At 43.7% G+C, this 14,804-nt stretch overlaps 1 protein-coding gene across 2 annotated transcripts in view; it reads left to right on the plus strand.

The window, feature by feature from the left end:
• The window catches only part of SLC15A1 (solute carrier family 15 member 1), a 66,385-nt gene that overhangs the window by 18,145 nt on the left and 33,436 nt on the right, over window positions 1–14,804 (plus strand). For both annotated transcript variants that reach the window (XM_075590816.1, XM_075590815.1), the window contains exon 2: window positions 9,034–9,053. In XM_075590816.1, the coding sequence (XP_075446931.1) occupies window positions 9,034–9,053 (20 nt within the window). The remainder of the gene's footprint in view (window positions 1–9,033; window positions 9,054–14,804) is intronic.

The raw sequence follows: 14,804 nt of genomic DNA on the forward strand, positions 1-14,804 counted from the left end.
TACCATTGCTAGGTCATGATCTTCGAGCAAAACATGCCAATGTTTATCAAAAATATGGCGCAATGTGGCCCATTGGCTACTATATGTGCCTATGAACCGTATCACATCCGAATCCGCTTTATCGGATATGATCTTATCAGTGAGGAGAGATGGTCTTGGGGTATTTAAGGCTCAACGGAAGGCCCGTTTCAAAGTTTTCTTTCAATATCCCCTTTCGATGAATCTGTTCATCATATCTTTGGCTTGTATCTTAAACTCACTGAGCTCCGAACAGTTACGTCTCAGACGTAAAAATTGCCCCATGGCAATACTGTTAATCATGTGGGATGGGTGGTGACTGTCTGCCATCAGTAAATTATTACTTGATGTGGGTTTACGGTAAATTGTCGTAGTGAGTTTGCCATCAGGCTGTCTATGAATTGTGATGTCAAGAAAATTGATTTCCACTCTATGAACCTTAAAGGTTAGTGTCAAATTAGACAAGTTGGTATTAAGGGTATCAATCAAACTTTGTAATAGCTCCTCTGTGCCCGTCCAGAGCATCAACACATCATCTATATATCTGATCCAAAGATCAATATTATCAGTGTATTTGGCATTAGTGTCCATGAACACCACGGTCTCCTCCCACCAGCCTAGATATAAATTGGCGTAGGTGGGAGCACACGTGGTGCCCATGGCGGTGCCCTGGATCTGGTGGTATATCTTTTTATCGAACAAAAAGAATTTTTTAGTAAGAACAAATCTTACCATCAAGAGGACAAAGTTATTGTGGTTCTGTGTATGGGTATTTCTTGCTTGAAGAAAATGAGCAACCGCCCCTATTCCATATTCATGAGGAATACTGGTATAGAGGCTCTCTACATCAATCCCTACTAAGAGAGTATTGGTCTCGAGTAATTCCCTCCAGTCGTGCTAGGGCCGCTTTTGTATCCTTCAAGTATGATGGTAAGGTGCCCACAAAGGGGCGGAGGAAGGAATCAAGATACATGCTTGCATGAGACGTAAGATTATCTACCCCCGAGACAATTGGTCTGCCTGGGGGGGGGGGGGAGATTTACGTTTATGGCTCTTAGGTAGCTGATAAAAGGTCGCTATTGTTGGGTTTTTGATGTAGATAAACTCAGATTCACCTTTCGAGATAACCTTGTTGTTCCAACCTTGTTCCAAGATGAGTGAAAGTTCTGTTAGGAATTGTTTTGTAGGGTCATTGGCAAGGGTAACATAGCAGGACTTATCTGATAAAAGTCTCAGGCACTCTGTGGCATACATAGTTGTGTCAAGTATAACCGTATTCCCCCTTTGTCAGAGGGTTTAATAGTAATACAGTTATCAGTTTCCAAGTCTTTAAGTGCTTGGTACTCATCAGAACTAAGATTATAGTCAGTTTTACTCTTAGATCTTGTCTGAGCCCAGAGTTTAAGGTCGCGTGTTACAAATTGTGTGAATACATCAACATTACTACTGATGGAGGGAGTAAATTTGGATTTATTCCTCAGGGTGGTGAAAGGACCCTCCCCAGGTGGTCTCGTACTTTCTTCCTCAAGATCCTGCAATACACCTAAAAGGGCATGATCCCTCGCATAAAAATCCTCACTAGGGGTATTAAGGCTAGCTGCCAGCTGTCTCCTCCTAAAGAATTTATGCAGAGATAGTTTTCGCGAAAAAAGGTTAAAATCCTACATTTTTATGTCATGTATTATTTTTCAGATTAATGTTTTTTATATCCATTTGCAACTCACATTTGCTAACTATTACAGTTACTACCATCAATTATTTATCCCCTTGTGTCTGCTGACCTGTCTTGAAGCATTGAGTCTTTTTGCCAGCCTCTTTTTTGTCAGATTTATCTCACTTTTGTCATTTTGTAGTATTGGTGCTGTTTATACATTGCTACATATTAGCAACAAGCCATTCCGGCTCTGAATGCTACTGTATTGGAGAGTATGTCCCTCCCCTATTCAGCTTAATGTGCAACCATTGGTTGCAGCTAGGACCAATGGGTTTTGCCGTTATAGTATTTAATCCCCACACACTAACTAGGCAGGACAACTCCTCCCCCTGTGAAGAAGCGCGTGGATCGCGTGAAACGATAGTCGGGGTACAGTGACGTCATTACGTTGACGGTCACGTGGGTTGCGACGGAGCGTGCACGCAGCTCCTACTACTGGGAGACACCTAGGAACATTGTACACACAGCTGTACACAGGCCATCTACTACATTGCCGTCCTTGCAGCATCAGCTATCAGGTTGTATACTTCCTGCATTCATTGCAGGTTATTTATCCCTTATACACCTGCTTATAGATCTATACCTGGTTACTAATGACATCTGGTGTACATTGAATTTACTATATACCCTATTCACTGTACCAACTATGATAACAGCATTAACTATTTAAGCTGTGACATAGTAATGTCTTCCTCTGGTATGCCTAGTCTCTAATAGTGTGGGATTTCCCCTTGTTTTATAGCTGCTACTTTGCATGATGGTATGGTGAGGCTATATAGCCGTGTTAATATATTTTGGACCTTATCTCCATATACATACTCTATGGGGGGTAACTGTTCGGAGCTCAGTGAGTTTAAGATACAAGCCAAAGATATGATGAACAGATTCATCGAAAGGGGATATTGAAAGAAAACTTTGAAACGGGCCTTCCGTCGAGCCTTAAATACCCCAAGACCATCTCTCCTCACTGATAAGATCATATCCGATAAAGCGGATTCGGATGTGATACGGTTCATAGGCACATATAGTAGCCAATGGGCCACATTGCGCCATATTTTTGATAAACATTGGCATGTTTTGCTCGAAGATCATGACCTAGCAATGGTACTAAAATCTACACCCACGATGGTATGTCGTCATGCTAGAAGCATTAAAGACAGGGTGGTCCATAGCTATTATCAAACTCAAACAGAAAGAACATGGCTGGGACCCGAGCCCTGTGGGACCTATACATGCGGCCACTGTAAAGCATGTGCATTTATCAAAGTAGGAAAGGAATTTACGGATTCAGAAGCTAAGATTACTTACCAAACTAATTCCTTTATAAATTGTCTCACGACCGGGGTGGTGTACCTTATAACCTGCAAATGTGGGATACAGTACGTAGGTGAGACCCATAGGCCTTTTAAAATACGTATACTTGAGCACCTGGGCTCAATTCGCAATTTACAGGATACCCCTGTAGCAAGACACGTTAACAGCATGCATCAAGGGGATGTAACTACCCTACGATTTATGGGTATTGCACATGTCCCTTGGCGCCCACGCAAGGGCAACTGGGACCGCAAGCTGTTGCAATGTGAGTGCAAATGGATTCATACTCTCAATACGTTATCTCGTAATGGTCTTAATGAGGGTTTTATTTTTTCTTAATTTCTTTGATTTAATTTTGGTTTTGTTTGGGGCTAGTGGGATTTCGGTATACAGCTTATTATTAAACTTTAGAAGGGTTCGTTTGACTTAACAAAGGCGGATCCGACAGTGTAGTACAATCCTACACCTCATACCTTTCCCACGCACCCAGTGTGATGGCTTATTCATTGTTCATCATTTACTATACACCATCATTTTTGTTCCATTAATTAAATTATTATTTATTTATTATTTATTTATTTATTATGGTTTGTTTTTTTTAAATTATTATTTCTATTTGTAGTATATGTCATCTGCTATATGCATTTATTATTTACCAGACATTTTTATGTCATGTATTATTTTTCAGAATAATGTTTTTTATATCCATTTGCAACTCACATTTGCTTACTATTACAGTTACTACCATCAATTATTTATCCCCTTGTGTCTCCTGACCTGTCTTGCAGCATTGAGTCTTTTTGCCAGCCTCTTTTTTGTCAGATTTATCTCACTTTTGTCATTTTGTAGTATTGGTGCTGTTTATACATTGCTACATATTAGCAACAAGCCATTCCGGCTCTGAATGCTACTGTATTGGAGAGTATGTCCCTCCCCTATACAGCTTAATGTGCAACCATTGGTTGCAGCTAGGACCAATGGGTTTTGCTTTTATAGTATTTAATCCCCACACAATAACTAGGCAGGACAACTCCTACCCCTGTGAAACGATCGTCGGGGTACAGTGACGTCATTACGTTGACGGTCACGTGGGTTGCGACGGAGCGTGCACGCAGCTCCTACTACTGGGAGACACCTAGGAACGTTGTACACACAGGGCATCTACTACATTGCCGTCCTTGCAGCATCAGCTATCAGGTTGTATACTTCCTGCTTTCATTGCAGGTTATTTATCCCTTATACACCTGCTTATAGATCTAAACCTGGTTACTAATGACATCTGGTGTACATTGAATTTACTATATACCCTATTCACTGTACCAACTATGATAACAGCATTAACTATTTAAGCTGTGACATAGTAATGTCTTCCTCTGGTATGCCTAGTCTCTAATAGTGTGGGATTTCCCCTTGTTTTGTAGCTGCTACTTTGCATGATGGTATGGTGAGGCTATATAGCCATGTTAATATATTTTGGACCTTTTGTCCATATACATTCTCTATGGGGGTATCAGTATAGGTTCATATTAACCCCTATATTCACCTTACTGTTCCAGTCTCGCCCACTAGGGGATCTTTTTAGTTTTTGTAATTTAGTTGTAATTTTATGCATTTCGTTAGATTTTATTATGTATTAAAATGGATGCATTTGTTTGTCATGCTATAGTTTAGATTGTGTGGACATTTCCCAGTTGGTCTGTGTATATGCTCACATACTATTGGTACTAGTTATTAAACTGGTACTTTATGAAATACATCATACCATGGAATGAGTGCAATTTATAGGGACTTTTAGTGACCTCTCTTGGCCACTTGTTTGTTGTTGTTTATTTTCACACTGCATTTTTTTCAGAGTACTGTTACTGATAAGTTTTAGCCTTATTTAGAAATAAAAATATAGTTGCATTTATTATGCATCCGTGTATATATAAGTATCTCTGGCTTATAAGAATTAACTAGCAAAACTATGGGGCCTATGCAGAGAGCAGCGAATTTTCGAAATTCGCCATTTTTTGGAGATAATCGCGCAGAAAACAGCAGAAAATGGAGATTTCCGAAAAACGCGCCAATTTTTCTTTTCTATTTGTAAAACTCGCCTCGCGGCTGGCGAGAACCGCAATCTCGCCAGTTTAAAAAATATCCGTATGCAGAGAGGCGCGAACGGCATCTAGCGGCTGTTCGCGCCAATAAAATGGCGCGATTGTCTCCGTTTTGCCTCGCCAAAAAAAACTGCCGCTCGCGGCCATTGCAAAGGGAAAAAAAAAGGCGCGAATTTGTTTTAACACATTTCTGAAGCGCGCATCTCGCCAATTTAAACTCGCCACACGCATCCATGTTAAACATAGCAAAATTCGCACTTTTCTGCATATGGAGATTAAAACTCTCCAAAAAAGCTACTTTTTAATAAATTCGCCAATTTTAAAATTCGCTGCTCTCTGCATAGGCCCCTATATGCCTTATCCAGAAATAAAAATATAGATGCATTTATCACATACCCATGTATGGCTTATACGAATGAATAAAATAATAGAAGTACAACTATTATCTAAGGAAATAGATGTATAAATATGTATACCTAATACTGGATACACCTTTACACATGTATATCCTGATTTATAAGGATTTTAGGCACAAATGTGATTGCTACTATCAAATAAACAAAACTTTATTAAAACAGCAAACAAAATATAATAATACAAGATTATACTATTCTATACCGCCTTATAAGATTTGTATTCATTAAAAGCCTAACAAAACTAAACAATTCATCCTAACTAAACAATGCATTGATTTTAAAAGACAGATCTTTAAAATAACATTTACAAGTGCACAAAATTGCTGATCATAATTACCTGAAGTCTATTGGAATTCCTAAAGGGTTTGTCTGTCTCCTTTTTCTCTCTTCTCTCCTTTTCTCTACCCTTTTTTTTTCTTTCTGACACCTGCTCTCCTAATATGTGACTTTCTGACCATTTCCCAACATGTACGAGGTTTCTGATTGGTTGTGACAATATACTCAAACTAACTAATATATGTCCTTACTGTTATCTCTTTGAATGGCTTGGAATTTGCCTCATCTATGTTATATGGCAATATTAGTTGACTGGTCTGAGATTTTTCCCAGGACTGACCTCTGAAAGGAATTTATTTATAGAGAATAACGGATCTGACATTAAAAAAGATAAACAATTCTTACTTTCTCAATAGTGAACAGGGGGGGGGGGGGAGGGGGAGAAATATCTTGGATTTCTGATATCCTATGGGACACTGGGAATATCAGAAAGCCTGGAGTTTATTGAGATCCCAATCAATACCATTAGGTTTTCCTATTTTGGAACAGATATTTTGTCTTCTTTTCTATTTACAGTAAAAGTGGATCTTTAATTAAGGTATCAAACATTGAATTATAACATATCACATTTGAGGATAATAGTAAGAATTTCTAATGTATTCATTTAAAAATACATATACTGTGGTACATAATCTATTAAGGGCTTTTGTGTGCAGGCACATGTCTGTCAGCGTTTTATTTTCAAAGTTAACATTTTAGAGAGAGAGATAAATAATCAAGGAAAAAAACGTACGTAAGCAAAGCAGAATACAAATCGAGGATGCTAGAGTGTATTTGCATCTGATGAGATTGGAATACAATCGATCTGTAAAATCTAGAATTAGCACATTTGAAAAACTCACCAGTTAGGCCTCACCTGCCAATATATAGCACCAATTGTGATCAGATGTATACTAGAAACTTGGGCTGCATTATTGAGGCAAAGATCGCCGGTGAACATGTAGAAGTTGGAATGGGCTGTGTCAAAACCTTTCACCATGGGCTCATCTCAAAATGTCATGTGTAAGTGAACTAAGCATATGTGCCACATGAGAATTGCATCGTATTTCATCAAAACTACCATAGCACACACCTGTTGTGATAATGAACACACTGTACGTTAGTTGTGACTCTTTAATATTACGCTGAGTCAACTTGTTTTTTATAACAAATTCTAGAAGTGGCGGATGTGATCAGGAAAATGTCCCCTGTGAATTATGGGAGCCTCTGGTGTCATATTGTTAGCTCTAGGATTTTGTAAAGAAACATTCTATATGAATGCTAGATTTCCGCATTACTTCTCCCACCCTGTCAATTAAGAGCAACACATTGTTATTCTTTTAAATGTGTATGCATGTGTATGTTTATTTATATTGATTTACCAATGCACCTTTAAGAGTTATGATAGTCAGTACAGAGAGAGGATATACAAAGTGACAAAAGTATGTTAAACAGGATGTAAACAAAATGGAGTCTCTGTTCCATAGGGCTTCCAAACTAAATTGAAAAATGGGAGTCCTACACAATACAATAGGAGCAAGTACAGTAGATGTCATACTGTATTTAAGGGGGCAAGTGGGTGCAGCAGGAGTGTGACGAATAGCCTCAGACATAAATTAACCAGGTGCTTTCTAGTGACATTGACGTTATGTAAGGCATTTTCATTGTGCTAATTGAACATGATTAGCACAGATTGTAACTAACAGGTACACAGCAAACAGATGAGGTAGAAACCACACTAACTGAACGTGTTACCACACAATATCTGTAAATAGTAAAGAAAAAATATATCAGATATCAAAATTGTGAGGTCATTCTCTGCAAACATTATATAGTGACATAGGGCAGTCAGCAATTGCCTGCACGTTACATACTATCCATTTAAGTTATGTAATAATATGGTATTATTCATGTAATGTACACGCTTCTCAGAAATAGTGGCTATATACAGATGTAGTAAAGCTTACCGTCTTCGTTGCAGCGACCGTGACAGTCACGGCCCAGAAGGATTAACACTGAGGGGGGGTCCCTTTCAGAAGCATGGACACACATACACTTTCCCCAGCACCACAGACTTTTGCTTTTTCGGCCTCGGCACTGGGGACAGTAAGTCTTGCTACATCTGTACAGTACAGTAACAATCAATAGGCTGTGAACTCATCTTCCCTGTATTGGAGAAGGGATTGATTAAGTGCTATAGTGTTAACCTTTAATGGTAGTAGTGGTGTAGATACACTGTGGAGCCGTGATGCAATTTAACGGGTAGATTTTAGCGCCATTTAAATTAAAAGGGGGTATACTGTATATGTTTTTACAGCATGTGGAAATCAGACTAAAGAGTATATCTGGTAATGTAGGAAGGTGTGAGGGTGGCTAATGTGCTTATGGAAATCTACACAACACTAGAAAAGAGGGATGTTTGGTACATGGTTGTTTAAAGCTGCAGTTCAGTCTTTTTTTTTTTACATTTATTTTTTTACTTCAATAGTTTCATGTGTGCAATCTCTAATTAGCTAAAGAACAGTATAGCTGCAGGTCAATTCGTTCTCCATGTATTGATAGGTCGAAATTTGGTGACATATTAAAAGCTGGGATTTGTTTATAATCTGCTTGACTGGCAGTGGAAGCTCATGAATATTCATGAGCATTCCTGCACAAGTGCTAGAGGGAGGACAGGGCTGACAAAGGGGTGTGCCAGGGCTTGTGACAGGACATGAAGGGGCAGTGCCTTAGCAAATGGCTGTTAAAATAGAATACAAGAAAATTGGTCTTTCAAAGTTGTTGTTTTTTAAAACAGAAAATGCTAAAAGTATTTTTTCTTACTACAGAACTGATTTATTAAAAAAAACACACATGCAGGATATTGACTGAACTGCAGCTTTAAATTCAGCTTCTTCGCTGCTTAGACTTTCTATTCAGCTTTACATTTTATAACAGTAACTCTTTGGTGCTCATCTGGTGTATTTATTTGTATTCAGTTATAAAAAAAGTAATCTTCATAGATGTAATAACATACTGTATACAGAGCTTGCTGAACTATGTACTGTACTTTGTAACTCTTTCACTTTTCTGAAAAATCTTCTGTTTTCGTGAGTCTGAATTTAAACCTAAAAAGGATTCTATTCTAAAAACACTATTTTCTTTTTTCCCCAAACAGGGCGAGGCGAAAAGGGATCGGTCAGTACATATTTTTTGGTGCCTTTTTCTAAAAGCTTGTTTTTTTTTTTTTTTTTTTTTTAAGGACTGTGGTGTGTTCCGATTACCTGTAATAGCCATGCAAATATGATGCCCCTGTGGCATAATGTTTGGATATATCAAGCTATGGAATGTCTGCTGTTGATAAAGTGGAATTTGAGTGCAGATCCGTAAATTCTGCCTCAGAAATATGTTTGATGAATGTGACAAAGTATTTCTTCACTGCAAAAGTGGTAGGTGCAAGAAACAACCTCTAAATGTAGGAGGTTGGAATTAACACACTTGGGAGGTTTTTCATTAAACTGAGAGTGCCGATTTGGCAGTATAGCACTCACACCTACATTGAAGTCAATAGGCGTTTCTGTTCCATAGTCCTAATTAGCACTATCGCAGTTTAATAAATGACCCTCTAACTGTAATAAAAGGAGTGTGACGGGCACACCAGATTCATTATGACGGTAAAATAACATTGGAGTACAGATCGTATAGAGCCATATTTACAATGCAGTGTTGCTGCATAAGGCACTTTATGTGCAGGAAAAAGTGCAAGCTGTGTAGCGCTATTCAGAATATTATTGATAAATATCAATATGGACACCCTAATAGCAATATACTGTAAGGTGATTATAAATATTTTGGGCTGCCAACTAAAAAAATCACTAACTACACAAAGTGAGTGATACAACAGAAATAAAAAACAAAATATAAGGGCGCCCTTACTCTAAATAAAATAATAAATGTAAATGGATTAACGTTAACCCTACGGTGAATTGTGCACAGATACAACCGTGTGATACGGACTAGATGCTGAAATAGCCCCAAAGAGTTCCAAGGATGCAGATAACTGGAACCAGCCGTTGCTCAGCACATGAAAATGAATAGATAAAACAGCATAGTGTAATACTGTTAAGAGACAATGCACCTTTAAAAAACAAAACAATAAAGGATAAAGTGATAGAGCAAGCACTAAAATAAAAAATAAATTAAAACTATTTAATAAAAAGACAAAGATCAAATAACAAAATAATCATTAAAAACTGTCATGGGAGAGGGGATTTGGCCCGGTATTAAAGGGGTTACACCCCATTTGGCTACCCCCTGCTCTCACCTGGGAGGCGAGGGGTTAACTGGAATGATGTCCAGTACTGTAGTTATGCCCCTGCTTCAGCACTAACTGTGTATCCCCCTGTGAATATGTATTGTTCCCATTCCAGTGTCTGCACCAACACATACACTGGGATCTATTCGGGAGGGAAAGGGTTAATGTTAATTCTGTGTTTATGGCCCTTTGTCCCTTTTCCCGCCTTTGCAGGCTCCATTTTACAGTTTCTCCATAGGTCGCCATTGGGGCTCAATACAATCCTATGGAGATTCCGGCGATTTGAACTAGGGCCTCAGTCAAGTTCACGGCCAATTGGCGTGGGAACTTTTGTTCTAGGGGCACCCAGAAATAAAATTATTTTTGCCCCTAGACCATAGGAACCCCCACACTTGACCACCACCGGGTCCGAGAGTTAAGGACCCCCGTAAAGGGTCGCACTCGCCACGAGGGTCGCGCCATTGACTCTAATGGCGAAGGAAAGAGCCGCGTGTGAAAATGGCTAAGTCGGAATGAGCAGAAACCCAGAACCCATAACTCTGGTTCGGTTTAACCTAGAGGGCTGAGATTCGGTCACCATGTAGTCCTAGTTCCGGCAGGATTGCATGGCAAATACCGACCTTCTTGGGGCAACAGAACGGAGTCAGGGTAATTGCAAAGTTTGGGTTTCTGCCATTGACTTGCATGGCGGAAAAAGCCTCGTGTTCCAAAAAAGCTTTTAAACTGTATTTTTGTATCTCCGGTTCTGGGGGTCGTGGAAGGCTGATATTTGGCCACTATGGCAAGGGTCCTCCGGCATGAGGACCTGGCAAATTTCAGCCCGCTCAGACCCACAGAACGGATTATTTTAATATGTGTAGATATTGAGGAATATATTGTATTTTGGGCCCGGGGAAGCCAGAGCCCATATGGTATGTTAATGCTCAGGGGGAAGACAAGTGGTCTACAATAAACCCCCTGATCAAAGGCTCCCCCACCCTGCTTGTGTATGCTAGCACAAAGGAAAGCAGGACGTGGGTACTTTATGATAAGTGTTGTGTTTCACACCTTAAGACAAAAGTTTTCCTGTCCCAAGCAGACTTTCAGACGCCGGTCTTGTGGGAGGGGGGCTAGGGAAATGAGCCCCTGATTAGAATAATGTCCACCTCTGTGGGCAGGTATGACTTTGCCTCTCAAGTGAGGTGGCAAAGGGTCATTGGGTGGAGGTAATTGATGTCCAATGCCTGACACCCTCTGTGAACGTATAGGGCTGGAATCCCATATAAACCAGTGTAAACCTTATACCCAGTGTCTTTCGTGATGTCTTCATTTGTATCCTGTATTGCTGAATGAATTGCCAATCCCGTACCTGATTGCTTCATTGTCCAACCCTTAAGTAAGTGCTATTTCTTGTCTGTTATTTGTATCATCTTGTGTGTTCTCCTTCTTTAAGGAATAAACTATATTTATTATATCTATGTCGTGTTCAGTTCAACCCAGATATTTGGTGTATATTATACCCTGTCACAAGTTACCGTGACAGGCTCTATAATAAACTGGTGGCAGCGGCGGGATTGAATTGAACCTGTATTACAGTTTACTGCGGGACTCTGTAATACAGTTGGAACTCGGGTGAATTGCGAGTTCCTAAGGCTAATGATATTGAACACACGGTTGTACAACATATAACACAAGATATGGCACCACCTCGCTGTTCCCCTACTTGTTAGAAGCATTGCCTCCGGAGCGCATGTGCCGGCCATCCGTGTGACTGGAGCGGGGCACCGAGACCGGAGGAATGTCTCAAGTCCAAGCGGAAACCTGCAGCCGGTAGAGCTGAGAGAGAGGCGGCGATCGGAGAACACGAAACCCGGCGGGCTGAGCTAAGATCCACAGTTGCAGCCGCGGTAACCACCAAACCGCCCGGAGAGCAGGGAATGGACCCAGCTCCGGGACGGCAGAGACTTGCAGAGGGAGCGGGTGATCTCGGAGACCACGGGAGTCTTGCAGCAGGAGAGGTATTGGCCGTTGCGGCGGCCAGTCCATTTTCCCGGTGTTATCACTGCAACAAAGCGGGCCACATTAAAACCCGATGCCCGGACCATGCGTGGTCGGGCGAAGGAGCCCCTAAGGGTCAGCGCTCCCGAGCTGCGGAAAAGGTGACCCGTTTAGCGGGATCCTCCAATGGCTCCAGCCGGGGCGACAACCCTACGCGGGACGTCCCCTGGAGAACCTGGCCGGGCTGCATCGGCAACAGCAGCGGAGAGTGGCGGCCATCCATCCGATCCCGCCGGAGAACAGCGGAGCGGCGGCCGGAGCAGATCTTTCCCGGCCATCTGCAGCGGTGCTCGGCAAGCGGTCGGCTTGCTACAGCAAGATGCTGTGGTACCCCTGGCCCGACCTGATATGGTCCGGCCAGTGGAAGTGCTCCCCGGACGCGGGATGCAGGCGGCGGCGGAGGAGAAACTGCGATTCCGGCAAGATGCCGGAGCCGAGTTGATTTGGGGGGAGGGTCTGGGTTTGCGAGAGGTGGGTGTTTTGCCTTGTTTGGAAGAGTCGATGCTCCTCAGAAGCGACCGGAGACCCACAATCTACGCCTATGCCAAAGCCGGGTGCTGTTGCGGCAGTCACCCGGAGCTCGCCCGTAGCGGCGGCGGTGGCGGGAGAGCCGCGATTCCGGCAAAGTGCCGGAGCCCTTTCTGAGTGGGGGGAGGGACAGGGTCTGCGGGAGGGGGTTATTTTTCCGGGTGTGAAAGGAGCCGAATTTCTCCTTGAGGACCTGGGACCCATGTCCTGCACCGATTTCTCTGTGCCGAACCCTGGAGCTGTTGCGACAGTTGCCCGGAGCTCACAGGCCAAGATGACGCCGGCGGCGGCCACTCCAGTCCCCCTGCAATCGGGACCTACGAAAGCGGCGGTCTCTGTGGGGACCAGCGAGGTAAGCCAGACCAAGTCGCAGACTGACCCTGACTTATTGTTTCCTATAACTGTACCCTGTTATTCCCCTGTAGGTGGCAGGAGATAGGGCTACCAGGGGAGAGGAAGGAAGGGCAGCTTGTAGGCTTTCCTATTACCCTGGTGGAGCATAAAGGGGGCTCTCAGTTAAGAACCCCACTGTTGCCGCCCTGCTATGGGCTGGAGGTGTCAGGAGTGTTGGCAAAGTTAGAACACCCCAGGGTTACCTACCAGCCAGGAGCTAAGGCGGGTGCATCCGCACCAGCAACCCTGAGCTCCTCTCCTGTAATGGGGGCACAGCTTCAGGGAGAGGGACTAGCCCTGTTAGCACCAAGCTCTAGGGTAGGATTGCCTGGGAGAGGGTTGGGTGGGCCAGTGGGAACCGGGGAGGAAAGGCAGCAAGTGAGCCAGCTAGATTTCCCCAGTACCCTGGCAGAGCATCAGGGGGTCTCTCGGTTTAGAGCCTCACTATTGTCGCCTGGCTATGGGCTGGAGGTATCAGGGGCAGTGGCAAAGTTAGACCACCCCCAGGATACCTGCCAGAAGGGAGCCAAGGCGGGTGCTTCTGCACCGGTGCCCTGGGCTCCTCTCCGGTAATGGGGAGGCAGTGTCAGGGAGATGGCCTCACTCAGGTGTCCGTAGTATCCAGGTTAGGACTAGCTAGGGAGAAGCGGAGTGAGGGAAGGCTCAGGTAGGTAGCCAGCACAAGGTCTCAGTAGGAGAAGAAGGGCTACTGGTAGCCATGGAGGAAAAGCAGCAGGTATGGCAGCTAGTGTTTCCCATTACCCTGGCGGAGCCTCAGGGGGTCTCTCAGATCAGCAACCCCCTGTTGCAGCCTGGCTATGGGCTGGAGGTATCATGGGTGGTGGCAAGCTTGTGCCACCCCAGGGATACCTGCCAGCCAAGAGCTAAGGCGGTTGCATCTGAAGAGATGCCCCTGAGCTCATCCCTGGTAAGGGGGAGACAAGTTCAGGGAGGTTGGTGCACTCAGGTAGTCCCTGTGTCTAGGTTAGGATTGCCTAGGGGGGAGCAGAGTGAAGGTGGGCTGCAGCAGGAGTCATCAGCAGTGGCTGAGGTGCTGAGCCTAGGGGAGGCTAGGCAGGGAGGCACTGGGGAGCAGGGGGAGATAGGTCAGTGGGGTGTCAGGCAGCTGGTAGAAGCTAGGGATGGGCTAGGAAGGCAGGAGGTCCCTTGTTCTGACTTACCAGGAGCGACCCCCATGACAGATTCCGCAGGGTACCCAGAGGTAGGGCTGTGGGGAGGTAGGCAGCCATGAGCAGTAGCCAGGGCTAGGGGGGAACAGCAGAGGGTTCTGTCCTCAGGTCAGCCAGGGGTAGCTACAGAGAGGAAGGCCAGCACAGTGGAGGGGAGAGGAGTGATGCTGGCCTACCAGGGCAGGTAGGGTCCCTACAGGATAGTGACATAGCTCTTTCCCAGACTGGTTTGATGGAGAAGCGACGGTCTGTGCTTGTTAGCTGGTCTCTCGCTGGTACAGAGACATGCCAGTCTCTGGGCAACATGCAGCCTGGTCTGCAGAGGTGCCCCTTCACGTGGTCTTGGTTCACCAGGCACTGGGTCGGGGGCAGAGGGGGGCAAAGGAGAATGCCCGGCGGCCACGTTGGAACCCTGCTCAGCAGGATATGGACTTCACAATCCAATGTGGCCAGGACAGTGTACTGGACAATGCCGGAGAACAATTT

Source organism: Ascaphus truei, chromosome 3 (genome assembly GCF_040206685.1).
Source record: "Ascaphus truei isolate aAscTru1 chromosome 3, aAscTru1.hap1, whole genome shotgun sequence".
In the NCBI taxonomy this organism is placed as follows: Eukaryota; Metazoa; Chordata; class Amphibia; order Anura; family Ascaphidae; genus Ascaphus; species Ascaphus truei.